Source organism: Mobula hypostoma, chromosome 7, assembly GCF_963921235.1.
Source record: "Mobula hypostoma chromosome 7, sMobHyp1.1, whole genome shotgun sequence".
Lineage (NCBI taxonomy): Eukaryota > Metazoa > Chordata > Chondrichthyes > Myliobatiformes > Myliobatidae > Mobula > Mobula hypostoma.
Window position 1 is genome coordinate 151,206,484 of NC_086103.1, and position 22,809 is coordinate 151,229,292.

General features: G+C 38.9%; 1 protein-coding gene across 7 annotated transcripts in view; it reads left to right on the top strand.

The window, feature by feature from the left end:
- Window positions 1-22,809, top strand: part of pds5b (PDS5 cohesin associated factor B) — a 270,645-nt gene that overhangs the window by 242,076 nt on the left and 5,760 nt on the right. For 6 of the 7 annotated variants that reach the window (XM_063054288.1, XM_063054290.1, XM_063054292.1 and 3 more), the window contains 5 exons: window positions 5,901-5,963; window positions 10,097-10,242; window positions 12,389-12,500; window positions 16,254-16,684; window positions 21,694-21,813. In XM_063054288.1, coding sequence (XP_062910358.1) covers window positions 5,901-5,963; window positions 10,097-10,242; window positions 12,389-12,500; window positions 16,254-16,684; window positions 21,694-21,813 — 872 coding nt within the window. The remainder of the gene's footprint in view (window positions 1-5,900; window positions 5,964-10,096; window positions 10,243-12,388; window positions 12,501-16,253; window positions 16,685-21,693; window positions 21,814-22,809) is intronic. The other variant, XM_063054295.1, reaches the window with a different exon arrangement.

Sequence of the window (22,809 nt, forward strand, 5' to 3'; positions counted from 1 at the left end):
TGTGGCTTCATCTTTACAGTAGAGGAGGCCGTGGATAGACATGTCAGAATGGGAATGGGATGTGGAATTAAAATACGTGACCACTGGGAGATCCTGCTTTCTCTGGCGGACAGAGCGTAGATGTTCAGCAAAGCGGTCTCCCAGTCTGTGTCAGGTCTCGCCAATATATAAAAGGCCACATTGGGAGCACTGGACGCTGTATATCACCCCAGCCGACTCACAGGTGAAGTGTCGCCTCACCTGGAAGGACTGTTTGGGGCCCTGAATGGTGGTAAGGGAGGAAGTGTAAGGGCATGTGTAGCACTTGTTCCGCTTACACGGATAAGTGCCAGGAGGGAGATCAGTGGGGAGGGATGGGGGGGACGAATGGCCAAGAGAGTCGCGTAGGGAGCGATCCCTGCGGAAAGCAGAGAGGCGGAGGGGAGGGAAAGATGTGCTTAGTGGTGGGATCCCGTTGGAGGTGGCGGAAGTTACGGAGAATAATATGTTGGACCTGGAGGCTGGTGGGGTGGTAGGTGAGGACCAGGGGACCCTATTCCTAGTGGGGTGGCGGGAGGATGGAGTAAGAGCAGATGTACGTGAAATGGGGGAGATGCGTTTAAGAGCAGAGTTGATAGTGGAGGAAGGGAAGCCCCTTTCTTTAAAAAAAGAGAACATCTCCCTTGTCCTAGAATGAAAAGCCTCTTCCTGAGAGCAGATGCGGCGGAGATGGAGGAATTGCGAGAAGGGGATGGCGTTTTTGCAAGAGACAGGGTGAGAAGAGGAATAGTCCAGATAGCTGTGAGAGTCAGTAGGCTTATAGTAGACACATCAAAGTTGCTGGTGAATGCAGCAGGCCAGGCAGCATCTCTAGGAAGAGGTACAGTGGACGTTTCAGGCCGAGACCCTTCGTCAGGAGCAGCAACTTCTCCAGCAACTTTGATGTGTGTTGCTTGAATTTCCAGCATCTGCAGAATTCCTGTTGTTTAGGCTTATAGTAGACATCAGTGGATAAGCTGTCTCCAGAGACAGAGACAGAAAGATCTAGAAAGGGGAGGGAGGTGTCGGAAATGGACCAGGTAAACTTGAGGGCAGGGTGAAAGTTGGAGGCAAAGTTAATAAAGTCATCGAGCTCTGCATGCGTGCAGGAAGCAGCGCCAATGCAGTCGTCGATGTAGCGAAGGAAAAGTGGGGGACAGATACCAGAATAGGCACGGAACATAGATTGTTCCACAAAGCCAACAAAAAGGCAGGCATAGCTGGGACCCATATGGGTAAGGACAACGTGAGTTTGGCTTGTGGAAGCTGACGAACATGATGTTGAAGAGGTTTTGGCATCCCATCACCAAGAACTGACAGATGAAGAGCTGATGCAATTGGAAGAAAAAAGGATAACAATCGAAACCAAATGAGTAATGATAAAGTACGACTTTAATTTTGAAAAGGTATGTCGGTTTAGGGGATTCTTGCAGGGTGGTTTGAGTCCTTATTAAAGAACTGTGTGATAGAAAAATGTGCGAGGCTCAGCAGTCAAGCAAGCCTTCCACATCAGCCACAGCAGACGACGAACCTCGACCTTCGACATCGAGGCGGGCAGAGATAGAAGAAGATGAGCTGCCTGCTCTAATGGAAATAGGCGACGAGATGACATCCCAGTGTCCCACCACCCTAACCCCCAGGCCACGGACAGATACCGATTCATGGAGAATGCAAAGGTAACCGGGAGGCACACAGCCCATCTTTAAGAAAAAAGCCGAAATAAACAAGCTAATTAATTAGGTGCTGCCGACACGTAATTGTCGGCCCAGATCAGAGACGACGCAATCGGAAATCGGCACTGATCTGGGCCGACAATTACGGGCGGCACCTAATTAATTAGCATGTTTGTTTCGGCTTTTTTCTTAAAGATGTACTGTGTACCTCCCGGCTACCGCTGGACCCTTGCGTTCTTTGCTGCAATGTATCGCTCAGTGGCCTGAAGGGTGGGGGGCCACTGCACCACCCAGCCTGCGATGACTCAGTCTAACACACCATCATCAGTGTGCTCACTGTCTTCCCGATTCCCGTAAGTGATACTACACTGTACATACATTATTTCTACTTTATATAGGCTGTGTATTTTTACGTGTTATTTGTTATGATTTGGCAGCTTCATAGCTTAAAGGTTACTGGAGAGAGTGTTCTTGCCAACAGCACTTGGTGAGATTTTTTGCCGACGGCGCTTGCTTGAGATTTTTGCTACCGAGAACAGTTCAGTAATGATTGTGGAAAAGTATTTCTACTTTATATAGGCTGTGTATTTATCATATCATTCCTGCTTTTACTATATGTTACTGTTATTTTAAGTTTTATGTGTTATTTGGCAGGATTTGGTAGGTTATTTTTGGGTCGGTGAACGCTCACAAAATTTTCCCATATAAATAAATGGTAATTGCTTCCTGCTTTACGACATTTCGGCTTACGAACTGTTTCATAGGAACGCTCTACCTTCAGATGGCGGGGGAAACCTGTAGTAGATTTCAATAAGATGCCCACTCATCTTACTGAACTCGATCGAGTATAGGCCCAGAAACATCAAATGCTCCTTAAGTCAAACCTTTCATTCCTAGGATCATTCTTGTGAACCTTCTCTGGACCCTTTTCTGAGCCAGCACATCTTTCCCAAGATTCGGGGCTCAAAATTGTTCAAAGGTGGTCTGATCAACCTTAGAAAATTTCAGCAGTACGTTCATGCTTTTACGTTCTAGTCGTCTTTAAGTGAAGGCTTACTTTGCATTTGTTTTCCATAAGCACCAACTCAGCCCACAAATTAATCTTATGGGAATCCTCAACTGGGACACCCAAGTCACCTTCATTCTTCCTGCCACAGTGCAGAACCCCACACTATATTCCATTTGTTACTACTTTGTCCACTCAACCCAAGTCCTTCTGTAGACCCTCAATGCCTCCACAAGACCATCTGAACTTCGACCTATCTTCATATTGTATGGAAACTTGGCCACAAAACCATCAATTTATTCGTCCAAATCATTAATGTATAAACTGAGAAGTTGGGGTTCCAACACTGACTCCTGCAGTACTCTTACTAGTCACTGGAAGTGGAATTCTGCAAAATTCACCAGTTCTTGCAAACTATCCTTTCATTAGGATCGCGACTTAAGTGCATGCAGATACTGTACATATACCCAAGTTCCTCTGTTTCAATGTGCTCTTTTGATGTAGTGGTTAGTCTGTATTGTCTTGACTTGATGTTTCTGCCAAGATTATACCTTTTATCATTATTGTTTATAGCTTCTTTCCTCCTACCAGAATAAAAATGGGGTTGTCATTTATGGACAGGAGGTACTGCAGATGCTGGAAATCTCGAGCAATACACAATATGCCTCTGTTTGTCCTCCTAGACCATAAAAACAATCCAATGCAGATTTGAGGGACAACACATCATCTTTCTACCAGATACATTGAATTCAAGAATTTCAGATAAATGGCCATTCCAGTAATGTATCCTGCATAATAATTTTTTATTATTATGTAGGTCCTTTACTGTCACCTGTCATTTAGTTTCATCACATATTCAGTTCTTCCAGCTTTCCATCCTATCAGAGACCATTCCCTTTTTAGTTTCTTCCATCCAAGCCTGGAATATCTTGAGCCTGCAACTTTTCTCTTTGAACTTAACTATCTCTGTCTCTGGATAGCCAATCCTGTTGACACTTGGTTGTTGTGAACTACAGAAGTGAGACCTGGAGGGCCCTGAGCAAGAGAATTGGTCGTTAACAACACACCAGAACAAAACTCTTCCAGAAACAGTGTTACAGTTAGCAAAGATCCTTGCCCATCTTTACTACTACTCAAGTTTTTCCAGTGTTTATAAATGGGCCTGTTACTCAGACATTACATGAAAGTGATTTTTTCTTTCAACTAGCAACTTTTTAAAATAAATTTAATCAAAATTACATCCAAAAGCTTTAAATTTTAAAACCAAATAAATAATTTGAGAATTTTTTCTCGTCTATCTTACCTATCTGTAATCCTAAAATCCCATTTCAGTGATTGGCCTCAGATTCTGCAATAGGTCTAATTTGCAGTTTTTGAGGGCAGATTCTAAAGCATGAGTACTGATGAACCTCAACAAACTCCTGCTCTACTCCAAATAGCAGAATATAGCTACAAAATCATGATAAATTAATAGTTTGAAACTATCAGCAAAAAAAATCTATTAAATGGTCAAATCAGCTTCTTCGTCTTTTATCTGTCCCCACCACCTCTTGTTACCCAGTTATAATTTACCTGTCAGTAGAAAACTTTTGGGTTTGTCTTTTATAAACATAGTTGCCATTCTCCTCTTGTGTTTCCTCTTCCAAATATCCTTCTTTTCAGCACCATTTCACATATTTAGCTAAATTATTATTTGAATTATTTTTGTGACTTAAGCAGTATGACCCCTCCCTCCCCTGCCCTTTATTTCTATTTTGTCACATTCTGTTTTGTTTTCCATGGAGTTTTGGCTTTGCTTCCTCCATTGTTTTTCTGTTTGAGTTTATATACCTAAACTATTTGAAGTATAATGGTTCATTTGTTCCATTATCCCTCCAGTGTTTGGTTCCACGGTCTTGGCCAGATGCTTACTCCTTCTTTCCTTCTTTTTACCCTTCCCTGTTATTGAAACCCCAAGCATATTCTCACTAGTTTTACGTTTGTTTTAGGTTATTTAGAGACGCAGCACATTAACAGCCCTTTCCAGCTCAACAAGCGCATGGGACCCAATTACACCCATGTGACCAATTGACCTACTGTGCATCTTTGGAATGTGGGAGGAAACTGGAGCACCCAAAGAAAGCCCACGTGCCTACAGGAAGAACGTACAAACTCCTTACAAATAGTAGAAGGAACTGAACCCGTGTTGCTGGTATTATGCTAATCACTAACTACCATGCTGCCCCCTAGCTAATTGGGTTCAGTCCACCTTATTCCCCATCCTCCTCCCTCATTTATACTGAACGAAGAACTTTTCCTGACCATATTTAAGAAATTCCTCTCTCTTACCTTTTCCTCTGTCTCAACCAATACTGGAGTAATTAAAGTCTCTTTTACTGCCATTGTAAAGTTCTTGTAATCTCTGGCCCAGAATTGTTCTTGCACAGCTCTGTGTAAAATTGTTCTTGTATTTTGCCATTTGATGGCCTATAGAGTTCTGTGATAAATGCCTTCCTGCTCAAATCTTACCAAATAAGTTGTCGTTGATTCTCTTAGAGTATTCTTTTGTTCTGTTTCTTTACTGCATAAGAGACACTTCATTTATTTTAACCACTACCACACCCTTTTTATTTCTTCCTTACCTTGCACTAATTTTGTTTAAACATTTGTAACAGATTACAATAGAAACCTGTGTTTTAGTTTTAAATCGAAAGTAGCTTGAAGGAAGTGTGGAATATTCCAAATGAAGAGGCAGAAGAATAGCCCAAGAAGTCTAGCAAGCTCTTTCACCTCTGCCTGTATTTTTGATTGGATGTTTTTTGAGTAAAATGGAACTTGTTGATGTTGGTTTGAAGCAAGTAGAAAGAATGTAGTTTGCATGTTTATTCCCAGTGATAGTTTCTTCAAATATGGTACTAGCAGCGACAAGGATGATTGTATTATAAGAGAAGGTAGTTTTACACTTGTCTTTGGATTTGTTCATTAGAATAAAGCTGTCCTTGCTTTCGGTACATCAATATGTCTAAAGGAGAATCTAAGCAAAATTCATTGAATTTTATCTTACCCCATTTAAAAATTCTTATTGATGGGTTCAGAACATTTATAAAGTTACCTAGCACGGATAATGATTTGAAAATGACAAATTGCTTCTTGCCATTTTACTGTGTAATAATACTATTGTTATGTATTAAAACTGAAATGATTGTTTTCTGAACTATTTCCAGAATTTCAACAACAACAAAAATTATTTGCCTTCGGAAATGAAAGCTTTTTTCACACCTGGAAAGGTATTTTTTCATCTTTTTAATTCGAACATAGAGAAACATGGAATAATAATTCAGTTTCTGTTAAATATCTTCGGCACATTTCAATCTTGATTTTGTTTCACTTTGTATAACATTGAAACCTTTAACCTTTTTGTCTCTTGTGCTTTTGATATCTGACATTGGGTTCAACAGCTTGAAAAAGTGTGAATTAAGTAAAAGAGAAAAATGCAGGAGAGGTATGCATGCCTCCAGAATAAAGAATAAGACAAAGTTTAGAAAGGCTTAAGAATTTATGCCTAACAAGGCAACATGAAGACAACATTGAAAAGAAAGGTGGTAAATACATGACTGAAGGTGTTATATTTGAATTCATGCAGTTTACAAAATAAGGTGGATGAGCTTAGAGCTCAGCTATCAAATGGCAGGTATGAAGTTGTAGGCATCACAGAGTCGTGGGTGAAACAAGATCACAGCTGGGGTCCTGGGTGGGGTGGCTCTGTTGACAAAAAATGAAATCATACCTTAGAAAGAGGCAACATAAGATCAGAAGTTGTGGAATCCTTGAGTTAAGAAACTGCAAAGGTAACAAGACCCTGATAAGAATTATATACAGACTTCCGAATAGTAGCCAAGATGTGGGGTACAAATTACAAAGGGAGATAAAAAAAGGCATGTAAATAGGGCAATTTTACGTTAGTCATGGGGGATTTCAGTATGCGGGTAGATTGGGAAGACCATATGGGACTGGATCCCAAGAGAGGAATTTGTAGAATGCCTACAAGGTGGCTTTTTAGAGCAGCTTTTGTTTGAGCCCACTAGAGAAAAGACAATTCTGGACTCTGGTGTAGTGCAATGACCCATATTTGATTAGGGAGCTTGAAAGGAACCTCAGTGTTGTATATGGTGACATGTATGATAAATTTACTTTGAATCTTTAGGAGGCTATGATAATAATATGATAGGATTCACCCTGCAGTTTGAGAAAGAGAAGCTAAAATTGGATGTATTGGTATCTCAGTTGAGTAAAGTTAACTACAGAGGCATGAGAGAGGAGATGACCAAGGATAATTGGAAGGGGACACTAGCAGGAATGATGGTAGAGAAGTTGATAGTTGGAGTTTCTGAGAGTATTTCAGAAGACACAGTATCAGTTCATCCCAAAGTGAGAAGCTTTTAAAAACTATGGCTGCTCACACATCGGCCTTGGAGACTGAAATCATAGGATCATCATGATCTGTGGGATTTTGTGATGGTTACTCCAGGTTTCAAAGGTCAAAGTGAGTTTAGAAGGCATTGAGCTAATCTGGAAGCAAACCCCTGTTGTTGCTTATGTCGCTTGATTTAACTTAGAGGTGATGGTATTTAAGTTCTGGCACAATTGTCAAACATCCTTCATTGATTCCAGTTTAGTCCAGAATTGCCACTCTGCTTATGAGCTGGCTTCGTGGAGATCGTGCCTGATCCTCTTGTAACTTTCAGGGTCATCATGCCTCTGATCTGGCCCTCAGCAGCTTATGGATCTTGTGGTCCACCCAGAGCTTCTGGTTGGCAAAGACTGAATGATTTTGTGGGGAAACACTCATCCACAACTGTTTTAATAAAGTCCGTGAGAGCCATGGTGTATTCATTCAGATCCACACAAGTCCTTGAACATGAAATTCCATAGCTGCTCCTCTGTCTCCTGCATCCACCTCTTTGTTGTCCCAATCCCTGGAGCATTGCCCTTTAGCCTCTGCCTGTGTGCAGGAAGGAGAGGGACAGCCAAGTGATCCGATTTACTGAAATGTGGTCTGTGCATGGAATGGTAAGCATTCCTTCTCTTAGTATAACAGTGGTCTAGTGTGTTGGGACCTATGCTGCCACAGGTTATATGCTGATTGCGATTGGGCTGGTTTTCTTAAAACAAGCCTGTATGAAGTCCCTGACTATAATTTGAAATGTATCAGGATGGATGGTTTCTAGTTTGGAGACGGCATCATGTAGTATCTTGAGCGCTTGATTATAGTCGGATGTTGGTGGTATGTAAACTATGGTCAGGATTATGGAGGAAAAGTCCTTAGGTAAATATAATGGATGGCACTTGCTTGTTAGGTGTTCAAGGTCAGGGACCATAAGTTCGACAAAACTGTCGTATCAGAGCATCACCAAAAGTTTATCATGAAACACTCACCTCCACCTTTTACCTTTCCAAATCAGCAGTGCGGTCCACTCTGTAAATTGAGAAGCCTTCAGATCTGACTGCTGTATCTGGTGTGCTGAAAGAAAGCCAAGTTGCGCTCAAACAGAGAACACAAACTCTCATTTCCCTCCTCTACAGCAATCTTCAGGTCCTTAGTTTTGTTCTCCAGCGACTGCACATTTGCTAACAAGGTGCTGGGTAGATGGGACCTAATCCATCTGTGTTTCAACCTGGCATGGAGTCCCCCCCATACTGCCTTGATTCCGGACATGCCAGTGAACCCTCCTCCACTTAAGGGTGCCGTACCTGCTTGGTGTGGTGAGTCCTTCGGAGGATCGTGAAATCTGTAGATCATTAAATTAATTTAAAATATATTTGAAGGGAAATTACATGCTGCGGAATGCAGTGTGAGTTCTTCAAAAGAGGCATATTAGAAGTATTGTATATAGCCCGCAGAACATTGCTGTGGCCCACCTGTGTCATCTTGCTTTTCTAGACTGTTCTCTAAATGGAGAGCAAGTTCAGAAACCGGAGGTGCAAAGGGACTTGAGGGTCCTATGTGCCGGATTCCCCAAAGATAACCTGCAGGTTGAGTCGATAGTAAGGAAAGCAAATGCAATATTAGCATTCATTTTGAGAGGAATAGAAAAGCAAAGATGTAATGCTGAGGCTCTATAAAATGTTGGTCAGACTATATTTGGAGCATTGTGAGCAGTTTTGGGCCCTGTATCTAAGGATAAATCTTTGGCCATTAGAGAGGGTCTAAATCAGAATCTGGTTTAATATCACTGGCATATATCATGAAATTTGTTTTTTGTGGCAGTAGTACAGTGCAATACATAATTTAAAAAGCTATATTATAATAAGAAAATGCATATAAATTATTAAATAAGTTGTGCAAAAAGAGAGCAAAAAAGGAATCGTGAGATGGTGTATATGGGTTCATTGTCCATTCAGAAATCTGACGGCGGAGGGGAAGAAACTGTTCCTAAAACATTGAGTGTGTGTCTTCAGGCTCCTATACTTCCTCCTTGATGGTAGCAATGAGAAGAGAGTGTGTCTTGGGTGATAGGGGTCCTTAATGACGGATGCAGCCTTTTTCAGGCATTACCTTTTGAAGATGTCCTCAATGCTGGGGCAGGTTAAGTTTGGACCTTTCTGCAGCTTTTTCCAATCCTGTCCAGTGGCCCCTCCAAACCAGACAACGATGCAACCAGTTAGAATGCTTATCACGGTACATCTGTGGAAATTTGCTTGAGTATCTGGTGACATACTAAGTCTCCTCAATCTCCTAATGAAATATAGATGCTGTAGTGCCTTCCTTGTAATTGCATCAGTATGTTGGGCACAGAATAGATCTTCAGGGATGTTGACGCTCAGGAACTTAAAACTGCTCGCCCTTTCCACTGTTGATCAGACTCAAAGATGAATCCCTGAATATTGTCCAGTTCTCCGACATAAAGCAGTCCTGTAAGCACTCCTTTGCCTCCCTTGACCCATACCTTCTTGGTCCTCAACTTGAGAGGCTGTTTCCATTATTGGGAGAATCTCAGACCAGAGGGTAAAGCCAGAATAGAAGGTCATCTCTTTAAAATAAAAATGTATAGGAATTTCTTTAACCAGAGTGTGGTGAATCTTTGGAAGTAGAGATTAATGAGTTCCTTTTTAGTAAGACTGAAAAGTTACAGGGCGACGTTAGGAGATTGGGTTGAGAGAGAAGACAAATTGATAGGCCAAATGGCCTAGTTCTGCTCTGATGTCATGGTCTTCTTGGATCTTTTCAAGGGATACTGAGGAATAATCTTTTCAGGGTCAACTAATGGTGTTTTCAAAATAAAATGAAACTTGTATTTTTTAATCATGGATAATTTCATGAAATTTATTAATTAACCTATAACATTTAAAACTGTTGCTGTTTACTAACTTGAATTTTAATTTACAGATCAGTAACATTTTGGATTTTTGTTCCATATAGCCAAAGGCAACAAATGTTCTTGGTGCAGTAAATAAGCCTCTGTCATCAGCTGGAAAACAAGCACAGACCAAGTCATCACGGATGGAGACTATGAGCAATGCCAGCAGCAATTCTAATCCCAGTTCTCCTGGAAGAAGTAAAGGAAGGTACAAAATAACAAGCCTGACATTTCCGTATTTGGTGAGGAGTAACTTAGGTCTACCTAAAATTGAAAGGACATTCGGTTATCAATCAACCCAATTAGTTTTTTTCTGTTTCTTAAAGTTTCTAATCTAGAACCTTAGCTTTATCAAGAAACTTTCACATCTTAGCAGTGAAATTAAAATTATTTTGCATGGAAAACATAATTCCTGATAAAACATTTAGTTTTGATCCAATACTTCCACTTAAATGTTCAGTATTACTAAATTCCAATGCCATTTAATTTGAAAGCCAAAATAGGTACACAGTAACATGAGAAAATCTACAGATGCTGGAAATTCAAGCAACACACAAAATGCTGGTGGAACGCAGCAGGCCAGGCAGCATCTATAGGAAAAAGTACAGGCGACATTTCAGGTCCTGATGAAGGGTCTCGGCCTGAAACATCGACTGTACTTCTTCCTACAGATGCTGCCTGGTCTACTGCGTTCCATCAGCATTTTAAATGTATACAGTAACCATTTTAAAAGCCAGTATTTTCTGCAGTGAAAGTGGTTTGAGATACCGTTTCTGTAAACAAAAGTTTGAAGAAAAACAAGATAACTAAAATATTGAAAAGGAAAAGATGGAATCTGTTTATAAGAAACATTCTTGGAGAAAGCCAGCTGTTGGAAATTTTCGGCAAAGTGGCAGATTATGAATCATGGCCAAATAATTTGTTCTATAACAAACGATGAAATTGATTAGGAATGTTCCAGGTTAGACTGCTGTTTGTTCAGATGGAAGGGAAATTATTGGAGTTAATTCTTTAGTGAACTTCAAGTAGCTTGTTTTATAGGAATAACATATCTAAAAGGAGAGGAACTAAACATTCTTTGCAGAGTTGCACCCAGAGAAGTATTGGTGTCCAGCTACAGTACTATGGCAGTTTCTATTCTTTTAAAGCTAATAGAGGTGAGCATAACAGTGTTGTTCACTGTTATGTTTCAAGATTGTAATTAGCTAATTCTGATTTATTTGATTGAAATTATTTCTCTTTAGGAAGCCTCATTTTATACTTAAAACAAATAAAAATGGAGTTTACTGGTTTATAATCTTTTTACCAAATACTATGGAATAACCATGATAATGAAAGAGTAATTTTATCCTTTTCAAAACAACCATTATGATAGCAGCATAATCTTAATGCAGGTAACAGTTATTTAATCTGGGGAAAATCGTACCCCGAAAGACTTATTAGTAAATGATTCTGGTTAATTGGGTCGTCAGTTAATCAGGGCAGCTGCTTATTTGGGACAACTCTTAAAGAACAAAAACTAATTGAGAAAATAGCTGGGATTCCCTTCATTTATTTGGGACACTAAATTGCCACTTAATTAAGACAGGAGACTGTTGCTGACTAGTTTCTAACTCGCTTCAGTGTTGCTGTTAGACACTATACCATGCTTAAAGTGAACAGTTTTTAAATAGCATCAGTTGCCTGTGTTTGTGTTCAAAAAGCATTGGTTTTTCTCACTGATAGTTGGCGAGAAATAAGCAGTAAGACAATTCAGAATTGTTTTGCTCACCGCGGTTTCAAGTGTTCAGAAATGGAGATTCCAGTAATGGCCAGGCGTGAAAATAAAATAATTTCACTACTTCAAGTTAGGAACTATGAAGAATTTGAAAATATCAAGAATCACCTTGAATGTTACAATGAAAATGAGGATTTGAAGGATGCAATCGTCAGAAGCATTGAGTGAAAGCAGTCTGTTATCTGCACTAGGTGTTTGTGCTGATTTGGTTCGTTTATAATCAAAAGGACATGTTACTGTACAATGAATGAATTTCTCCATTGATAACTATTAGGAACACAGTTTTATATTTCCATTGCCGTGAAACATTGGTTAATTGGACCAAAATTATTGGTTCCGATGTTTCCCAATCCACTAAATCCACTGTGTTAATGATTCTCTTTTGGAATAACAGGTAATGTTTAAACTGTAATTGCTGTACATTTTATATAGCATCTGTTTAGAAAAAATGGGGGAATAAACTACTTACAGAAATGTAGTCGACAGATGAGTAAATTAATGTAATGAAAGAAAAAGGAAATAAATGTAATTATGTTGGGTGTATTTAAATATTCAATTTGTGAATGATTTATTTGAGGCTGGATAGCTCTGAAATCGATCACAGTGAAAATGAAGACATCACAGTAATGAAGAATCCTCCTCTTCAAGCAAAGAAAATGGAAAAGAGGGAAGACTCAGACCATCTGAGGGTATGTCTAACTGTGTTCAAGAGAAGACTGTATTCCAGGGCAAAGCTTTTTTGAGGTCAGAACTAATTTGATATAGTGTTATTATGGATGTATCACTGGTTTTGGGATAAGGCAAGATGGATTATCAGGATTAGTAATTAATTACTAAATGGTGATTTCCTTGGTATGCAGAAGTATTTTGTATGCAGCATGTTGGAAGGTTAGTTTGTTTTTCGGTTTTGGTATTCAAGGAAGGAGGGCTTCATTGAAAACAAATTATCTGTATGTATGTATACCTTTACACATTTTATTATTTAATGTTATGTGATTTTGGTCTTTGCCCTCGATTATACTTCACCCAGTTTTTACACTCTAATTCTTAAAAGCCTGAATTTGCATAGATGTGATTCAAAATTTAATTAGATCATGGTTCATTATATTTCAACTCTATATGCCATTGCTGCTTAAGTAGCAATATCTTTGCCTCAGAAAACCTTACTGATTCCATTTGTGATTGCTCATTCTTCTTAGACTTCAAAGGGGTTTGAGTTCCAGATTTGGCCTGTGCTGTTTTGAAAAAAGCCTACTCGTTTATTTCACTGCAGGTCAGCCTAGCTCAAAATACGAGTTATTGGCCTCTTGTTCAGGACTTTTCCTGCCACTGAAAGATTTGAATTGGATCACTTGTTAAACCTCCAAAACGTCAAAGAAATATGAACTGCAATGATGTAGTTCGCCTTTTAAAAAAAAAAGTCATAAACTGATACACAAGTTCTTTCAAGCAAAACTGTCAATAAACCACAAGGTTCTACATGATGGATAACCAAATGCTGATTAAAAGGTTTTGAGGCATGTCTTTAACTGTGGAAAAGAAAGGACAGTGTTGTAAGTGGAATAGAAGAAATTCCAGATCCAAGGACTTGCCAGCCTTGACAGCTAAGACTGTTAAAGTGATTGAAGGGATTCTTAAGAGATCCAAATTGGATTAGCATAAGGATTCCTAAAGATTGCAGATTTGGAGGAGTTTAACAGTATGGTCGGTTGTGGGTATTGGTGGTGGAAGGGAGATTGGGATTTTAAAAAATCAAGAATAAAGATTTTGAAAAGCAGGGTATTAGTTAACCAAGAACTAGTATGGATCAGGGAGCACAGGCTTGACCAGTGATTGGTATTTGGATCAGTTAGGATTCAGATACCAGAGTTTATGATGGCTAGGAATACAAGCTACAGTCATATTGATATGGTAAAAAGTAAATATATCAAAGGCATGAATTTTCATCAGTAAATGAGCTAAGATGAGGCTGGAGTCAGGACTTATTGAAGTAGAAAGTAGTTCTCAGTAATGGTGTGGTCTGAAGGTTATTTAGATAATGTAACACCAAGATTATGAACAGTCTGGTTTAGGTAGCAATAGTTGCTTAAAAAATCAAATGGAGTTGATGGCTAAGGATCAGAGTGAGGATGAAGATTTTTCTTTTCCCACTATTTAGTTGTAATAAATTTCTTCTCCTGTACAAGATTCAACATAATTTGGAGATACTGGCAAGATTAAGAAATATAGTATTAAGATAAAGCTGGTTGTAATCGTAGTACCTGTGGAAATTGCCATTTTTCTTTTCAGGTTGAGCAAAATGGTAGTGAGATGTATGTGGGAGAATAAATCCTGGCAGTTCACCAGAGGTGGACACCGGAAAAATACTCATTATGGGTTATATTCCAGCCACACAGGCTAGCTAGGAATTAATGCAGTTGGATGAAATCCCACCAGCTTGGGCAACTGTAGTAGAGTTCAGGAAGAAGATAATGTGATCAGCCATGTTAAATACTACACAGGCCATTTAAGAAGAGAGAATTCCAATATCATAAACATTAGTGAATTCAATACTAGCTGTTTTAAGATCATGGCAAGTACAGAAACCTTTTTCACAAGGATTCAAACCAGAGGGACTAGAAAAAATTGGAAATTTGGGAGTAACATGTTCAAGGGTTGGAATGCAATAATTATGAGGAAGATTGGATGTGTCAACAGTTTGTTCTGTTTTTGAGAAGAGGGATAGTGAAGAAAAGATGGCGCCTTATGGTAATTATGAAAATTTGATCCATTCCGAGGAAGGGAGGGAATTGGTGAATTAGATGATGGCATAGTTTCAATTTTGGTAGCAAAAGATGTCAATTGACTGTGACTGCTCGTAAGGGAAGAAGAAACTGCAGGGGGATTTCTATAGGTATGTTGACAGTAGGGAAGTATAAGGTTATTTTTGTGATCTTTTGATACTGGAGCCATCACTAGCTTTAGTGGTTGAGAGCAGGGCTGAACTGTGCTTTCTGTGGTTCATCTTGATCTAGTGAAGAATGGATTAGCTATTGATCTGTACTGTGTCCATTTTCATTTTTGTCTTGGTCTTAAAGGACTGGAGAAGAGGGCCAAATTTAGGGAATGGTCGGCATGAGAGATTAAGGTGTAATGTTGCATAGATTAGACTACGGAAATGTGTGTCAAATGCTGTGCCAAAAGTTAAGCGTTTGGAAAATATGGATGCCAGTGACTCTTCCAAGCTTTTTGCCATTTTCAGATAGGAAAATTTATCTACATAACCTTGTGTAATTTATGAATGTATATTTTAGTGTGGAAGAATTATTCCATCCCTTAAGTAACAAGACAATTTTTTTTTTAGAACGTCACTTTCTAACTCTACAACAGTAAGGAGCTTTTAAAATTGACTGTTCCCTCAGCATTATGCTTGATACTGTGGCATTTGCATCTCTTTTTCAAATTGTCTGATCTGCAGGCGTTTAAAGCTTGAAGATTTGTTCATCTTAAGCCGCATTATTTTTCAAGAGTTTGTTAACATTGAAATTCACCAAGTTCCTCCCTCTTCCAGATTGACTTTCCCTGTCCTGGAGATTTTTAATCCTCTCTGAAAACAGATAACGTATTTATTTATCACAATTTGTGACCTACCTTTTGGTACCTGATATTTCCTGAAAACATCTTTCTTGATTGATGTCAAACATCAAGATTAACTTTAGGACTGTTAGCTTAGAGTTGACTTGCCATTGTAGTTCCTTCCAGATGAACTTGGCTTTGGATCAATTTCCTATGAGCCATTTTTACACAGCACAATGCTTCATGTTTGTATTCTGCCACTTGAAAGGATATTAGTAAAAAGGAACATGTAACTTTGCAAAGGATGAAAATGAATAGTTAGGTGGTAATGACATGATAATATTTAGATGGAGTGAATACACACAACTTTTTTTTTACAAGGAAAGGGAACCATAAACCATTGGGCATAGAGGAAAGATTTGAAAGGAACCTGGGGATAGCTTCTTCACACAGAGGGTTCTATTTATATGGAATAAGCTGCCTGAGAATGTTGTTGAGGCTGGTAAAATAACAATAAAAGACACTTGGATAAGAACATGGATAGAAAAGGTTTAGCGGGATATGGGCCAAACATGGGCAATGGGACTAGTTTAGGTGGGCGTGTTGGTTGGCATGGACAACTTGGGCTTGAGGAACCATTTCCATGTTATTTTTCTCTGACTCAAATCATTTGTGTTTACAACTCCCTGTTAAATGTTTCATAGTGTGGTAACTTGCAGGCTTCTTAATGCAATGAGCTTCTCATTCTGATTATTTTTGGAGTTAATGACTCATAAATGCTTTGCAAAGTTGTTCACTACTTTACAGTTACCTGCAATAGTTATAAGTAAAGGCTATTTTTCGTATAATACTACAAATTAATGGTATTAACCAATTATTCTTTATAGTCAGAGACTGACAAACCTAGAGGACGAAAGAAAGGATCCTCTGCAATTTCATTAGATCAAGATGATAGATCAAGTGTAGAACTTCTGGATCAGGTGAAACCTGCTAAAACAAGTCAACGTGGCCGAAAAAGAGCTGCACACACCTCTGAATCAGATGAACAGCAGTGGCCAGAAGAGAAAAGATCAAAAGAAGACCTCTTGGAAAATGAAGATGAACAGAATAGTCCACCAAAGAAAACAAGAAGAGGTCGTCCACCCAAAGTTACTAATGAGGAACTCTCAAAGGGAGAGACCCAAAGAAAAGGAAGCAAAAAGGGTAAGAAGAGGGCAGCATCAGCGGATGAAGAAGATGGTGATGGAGATAATGAAAATAAAGAACAGAAACAGAAAAGAATGAGGCAGCCAAGAACACCCAAAAAATCTCAGCAAAGGTTAGTACTTGAAATTGGATTATTTATTGGCTTTGGATGCACTGGTTTTTGAAAAGTTTAACTGATTTTTATTTTTATTAAAGTGAAATTCTAGAAACCAACAAAATACTCAAGACAACTAGAAATATTGTTGATTTTTAAATGTAGGGAAGCTATTCATGAACACAAAATATTCTGCAGATGCTGTATATATAGGGCTACACACCCAAAATGCTGGAGGAACTCAGTAATTCAGCAGCATCTGTGGAGATGTCCTGATAGGGTCTTGGCCCAAAATGTCAACTGTTTATTCCTCTCTGTGGATACTATTCAGATAGTTACCAAATCAATTAACTTCGTTTGGCAAGTGCTGACATTGATGGTTTGAAGTTCTGTTTGGATTCTATCTGTTGATTAAATTTGAGTGTAGCTAAATAATTTTCCACTATAAATTGTCTCTGTATAACACAAATTTATGTAGTTTTTGCCACCAAGGTTGTGAACACCTGTGGCTGGGAAGTAGGATTGTTTCTCTTCACTAGCATGGCATGATTGAAAATGCACACAATTAAACCTGCCAGAATATTGCCTAAAGATTAGAATTCTCAACTTTTTTCACTTCTCCTTTGAACCATTCACTGGCATTTTCTCTGTTCTCTCCACTTCACCCTACCCCGTCCTCTCCTATTTAATATCTGCTGATATCCTCATTTTTCTCATGAAGGATCCTTGACCCAAAACATTGACACTGTTTCTTTTTTCATGATTTCTGTCTGACATGCAGAACACTTCCAACATTTGCTTTTTTGTTTTGGATTTCTAACATCTGCACCTAATTGTATCAATTGAATTTGTATGTAGGAGGTGGGGTGGAGATATGTCTCTACCAAAGGAGGTTTAAGGTGCACATTCCCTCTGCTAGCCTGCAGGTCACCCTTGGGTAAGGTGTAGTATCTGCTTAGCACCCCCCACCCCACCCCCCGATCAGGGTCACATGAAGTGATGGGAGCAGGTGGTGGATGGTCTTATGAGCAGCTGGTGCATATCACAAAATCTGGTAATGCGACCACTGACGCCAGGCAGACAGTCTCTGAAGAATGTTGATAATGGCTGGGGTCACCCGTCTTGTAAAGACTCTGCACAGAAGGAGGCAATGGCAAACTACTTCTGTAGAAAATTTGCCAAGAACCATCATAGTCGTGGATAGAGAAAAGAATAATAACAATAGCATGAAGGGGGTCTTCCTCACAGGCTTTAGACAGATGGAAGACCATGATAATACAACATGGCACATGATGAATTTATATGCCTTTAAAATGATGGAAATGAAACCACATTTCCAAGTGCTTTAATAATGTTGTTAGCACAATATTTGCAAGTTGTTAGATTAGAAGTATTAAGGAATGGACAAAATTGATTTCAAATAAATTTCATTGTAACCAGGTTAGAACCATAGAACACTACAGCACAGGAAACAGGCCATTCGGCCCTTCTAGTCTGCGCCGAAACTTTATTCTGCTAGTCCCATTGACCTGCACCCAGTCCATAACCCTCCAGACCCCTTCCCATCCATGTACCTATCCAATCCTACACCAGTTTCAGAGTATCACTGATATTCATCTCTGCACACTAGAATCAATTTACAGTGGTCAGACAACCTACCAACCTGCACACTTTGGAATGGAGATTGGGATGGGGAACCAGTGCACCCTGAAGAAACTCGTGCATTTTCACAGGTTATTGAATTAAATCTAAAATGGGTAGTGCTAAGTACTTTCACAATGGTGAAAAACTAGAAACTATAGAGATCTGTAAAGACTCTGCCATTCATCCAAAGAGGAAGATAAACATTCAGTATTTTATAAAGTTGTTGAAATTAACTTCATACTTTTAATACCCCCCACACAAGCAGCAGGAAGTTTGATCTCAGTGTTTCATCATTTATATATCAATATGTTCATTTAATTTATTACCCGACATGGTGTCTCCACTGAAATGGAATTTTTTGTGTTAAATTGTAAAACTAACATGCCAAATTGGTCACACCAGCAGGTGGTGTTGTATTCTCTACAAATTAGTCCAAATCTTTCAAAAATGCCATTTTTTTTGTTTTGCTGTGAACATTTTAATGTGATAAAAGTAGTTGTGACATTTTATAAGTTTGCCTATTTTCAAAAATTTGTTGTGCCATTTCCCTTCTTACAATGTGCGTGTGCATAGAGGCCAGTGGATGTGTGCAGTACATCAAACAGTGTCACACTTGCAGTTGTCCACTGATGGCTTGAGACACTCGCAGAAGAATCACTTGAATGAGGAGTTGGGGCTTGCTTTGGAGCTAATTAAAGGGGACCATTCTTATTAAGACAGATGTGACAATTTTCTGGCAGGTATTTACACCTAATTCCGGCTGATAATATTTCAGGACTGCCACTTCCTCCATACCCAACCCAGTCACATCTCTTCATTCTGTGCCCCATAGATAATTAATTGAACTGCACACCCCACTTTGCTCTATCCGCAGTGCTATACTTCGTATCTACACCTTAGCAAAATGATCTTTTGTATATACCTCACATGCAGAAGTTGAATGGGGAGTTGGGGCCTCACTACATTAGTACTGCCTCATAGTTCTGCTATCATGCACCTTTACTGGGCCAAAATACCACATGAGAAATGATAAGACTGTCATGCATTCCTCCTGCTTGATACTGGTCTCATCCACATCTGTTCCCCTCCCATCTTCCCCATTTCCCTCAGTTCCTTTATGACCTAATATAGGGGTAGGACAGTGACACTATTATTAGAGCTGCTGCCTCTCAGCTTCAGCAAGCTGGATTTCATTTCGACCTGCATTGTTGTCTTTGTCAAGCTTGCATGTTCTCCCTGTGAAAATGCACAAGTTTCTTCAGGGTGCACTGGTTCCCCATCCCAATCTCCATTCCAAAGATGTGCAGGTTGGTAGGTTGTCTGACCACTGTAAATTGACTCTAGTGTGCAGAGATGAATGTCAGTGATATTCTGAGTGGGAGTTGATGGAAATGTTGAGGAGTATGGAAACTGGTGTAGGATTATATTAAGTTTCTATATAATATCTGTAATTTCCCAACTCCTGATGTTTGTATCTCCTTCCCTTTGCCCTTAGTCTCTACTGCTGCTTTACATGGTCAGCTATCTAAATGGTTATTATGACCTCACTTGACAGGTATTTTTGATTACAAGATTGTATTCTTACTTTGTCATGATTGTAGACCTGGAGTTATTCTTTGAAAAGTTATGTGTTCATTAAATCTCTGGAGCAACAATTTGAGTCTATTCTGAACTACTTGCTGAAACAGATCCACATAGTTCAAGGAGACTTGTTAAATCTCTAAAGCTGTACTTTTCTGGTCTTTTCCTCTAGTCTGATTTTAGTATGATTTGTAATTTTGTACACAACACAAAAATTGGTGGAAATATAGATAGTGAAGAAGCTTGTGAAAGGATGCAGCAGAATATGGATGAGTTCGAAATTTGGGTGGAGAGATGGTCGATTGAGTTGAATCGTGTCACATTTTGCATTTTGGGAGGTCAAATGCTAGAGGAAGTTAAAGTTAAAGTCTGTCCCGAGCCTTAGGCTCATCAGGCCGGTGCTTGTGCCGGATTCTGTGGCGTGAAGCAACTGAGAGTATGAGACTCTCTCTCTCTCTCCCTCTTCCCCCCCCTCCCAGATATTTCTTAGGATGATTAATGTACAAGGATATCTTGGAAAGCTTGTCCTTTGCTCTCTGGAAGTGGCAATGTATATGGATAGAATGGTAAGGAAGGCTTGTCTTGATGGTGCACTGAGTATTAAAGTTGGCAAGTCATATTGCAAATGCATTTGGAGTATTGTCTGCATTTCTTGTCACTGCACTATAGAAAAGATGGAAGGATGGGATTGGATTGTTCTTGGAGTAGGTTAAAAGGTTGACACAATATCTTGGGCAAAAGGGCCTGTACTGTACTGTGCTGTGATGTGGGGCTTTGGAGATGGTGCAGAATAAGTACAAGAGATCAAGTTCAAGCTTAACTTGGACCATATACGTGCATGCTGCCAAACAAATTCCTCGAGGGCAAGGTGCTCAACACAGTACATATAACTCACACACAGCTCATAAAGTAATATTACCACAATTAAATTAACAAATAATAAAATATATTCCAAAAGGCTGACATTTAGCATTAGGTGCTTTCACAACATGTTTCAAAAGTAAACAGTGTATCAGTACTGGCGCTTCACAAGTGATGAGACCTAGGTGGTGGCAGGGTGTTCAGTAGTCTCATGGCCTAGGGAAAGAAGCTGTTTCTCACCTTAAGTCTTTGTTCTAATGCTATGGTACCTCCTTTGTGATGGTAGGGAGTCAAAGAGATTGTGGGACGATGGAAAGAATCCTTGATAATGCTAAGGGCCAAGCATTTGCAGCACTACTGATGGTGAAAGAGAGACCCCAATGATCCTGTCAGCAGCCCCCGCAATCCTTCATATGGTTTTGTGGTCAGGTGCCTTGCATTTCCCATACCAGACAGGAAGGTGTTGCCTAGAGTGGGGAGTATTAGCTATTTGCTAACGTGCAAGAGGCTGAGGGGCAAACTTTTAGAAGTTTTTAAAAATTGAGGTAACAGTAAATTTAGAATAGATTTTTAAAAAAATCTTAATCCAAAAGTATGAGAACTGAAAATGTCAACAAAGAAAGAAATACAAGATTGAAAAATTCAACTGATGATGTTTACTTTATGCAATTTAATCCTTTGTAGTTGGATTATGGTTTTAATAAAAGGTCATTGACTTGAAATTTTAACTTTTTTTCCCTTTGCTGAGTTTTCCCAGCATCTGCTGTATTTTACTTTTGATTAACTTTTAACTTTATAATTTAATCTCTACATTAATTGTGTATTAGTAAGTCAAATCTTTCATATAATCATCTGAATGTATTTTTAATTATAAGTTGTAATATTAGCCTTTTAATAGACTGAGCTAATAATACCAAGTGTTACAATCATCTGTATTATAGAATAGAAACCCCAGAATCTGATGTGAATGACTCTTTATCGACGGAATCAACACCACAGAAGAAGCGAGGACGGCCACCCAAAGCCTCACCTACATCGCAATCACAGCCAAAGAAAAATTTGTAAGAGATAACCTGCTTTGAAATTGATGATGTATACTGTTTGTTAAAAGATTGTATTAATATTTTGAACATAATTTTATACCTCTGCAGGTAACAGTTTAGATGAAAAATAAGTATATTTAAGCCTTGCTAATTTGGAAATTGAAAATTTCTAGATCAGACTTTGTTATCAAAATTCAAAACTTGTCTTCTTCTAAAGCCCATCACCACTACTAGGGTATAGGACACTGACAGCAGCTCAGTGCTCTGTTCGAGGCCAATCTCTCAATCTTTCACGGTGTAGCCTATTAAAGATTCTTTCTCTTCCAGGGATGAAATTATTTGGAGCTTCTGTTGGGAATTCTGTAGCACTGGGCTTTTTATAGGCTGGGGTTGCCATCCCCACGCGCAACCCTTCTCCTTTGAGTTGGGATGTTTGGGTGATAAGGAAATAGTCCAAAAGCTTGACCAATCATCGTGTTTCTGTAACAATGGGAATTAAATGTTCCCAATGGTTAGAGAAGCACAATAAAATCTATAGTATCATGGGGTTTTAAAATTGGACCTGAAATCTGCTATTTCCTTGGATTAACATGATTTCTCCTGACTTTTGCATCACTATCAGTATAATTTTAAATTCGCAGTAATTTTGCTTATATAAATTGCTTTTGACATACAAATTTGAATTTATATAAAAATTCTTCAACAGTTGTGTAGTGTATTCCAACATCTATCTTGATATTATGGGTTTCCCTTTTAACTTTGGTCATTATTATATTGTCATTTCCCTGAATATATACATTTTTAAAAATGCATCTCATGGCTAACCATTTTATCCTAAAATACTAAATGACTTAAATGACAGTACTAGTTGCAGTGCATCTCTGTTTAATAGAAATCAATATTAATTTACAAACCTTATATCTACTGTGGGTTAGAATTAAATTAAAATAGAGCTGAATAAACAGTCAACACCTTGGGCTGAGACCAGTCATCAGGGTGGAGAATATCAGCCTG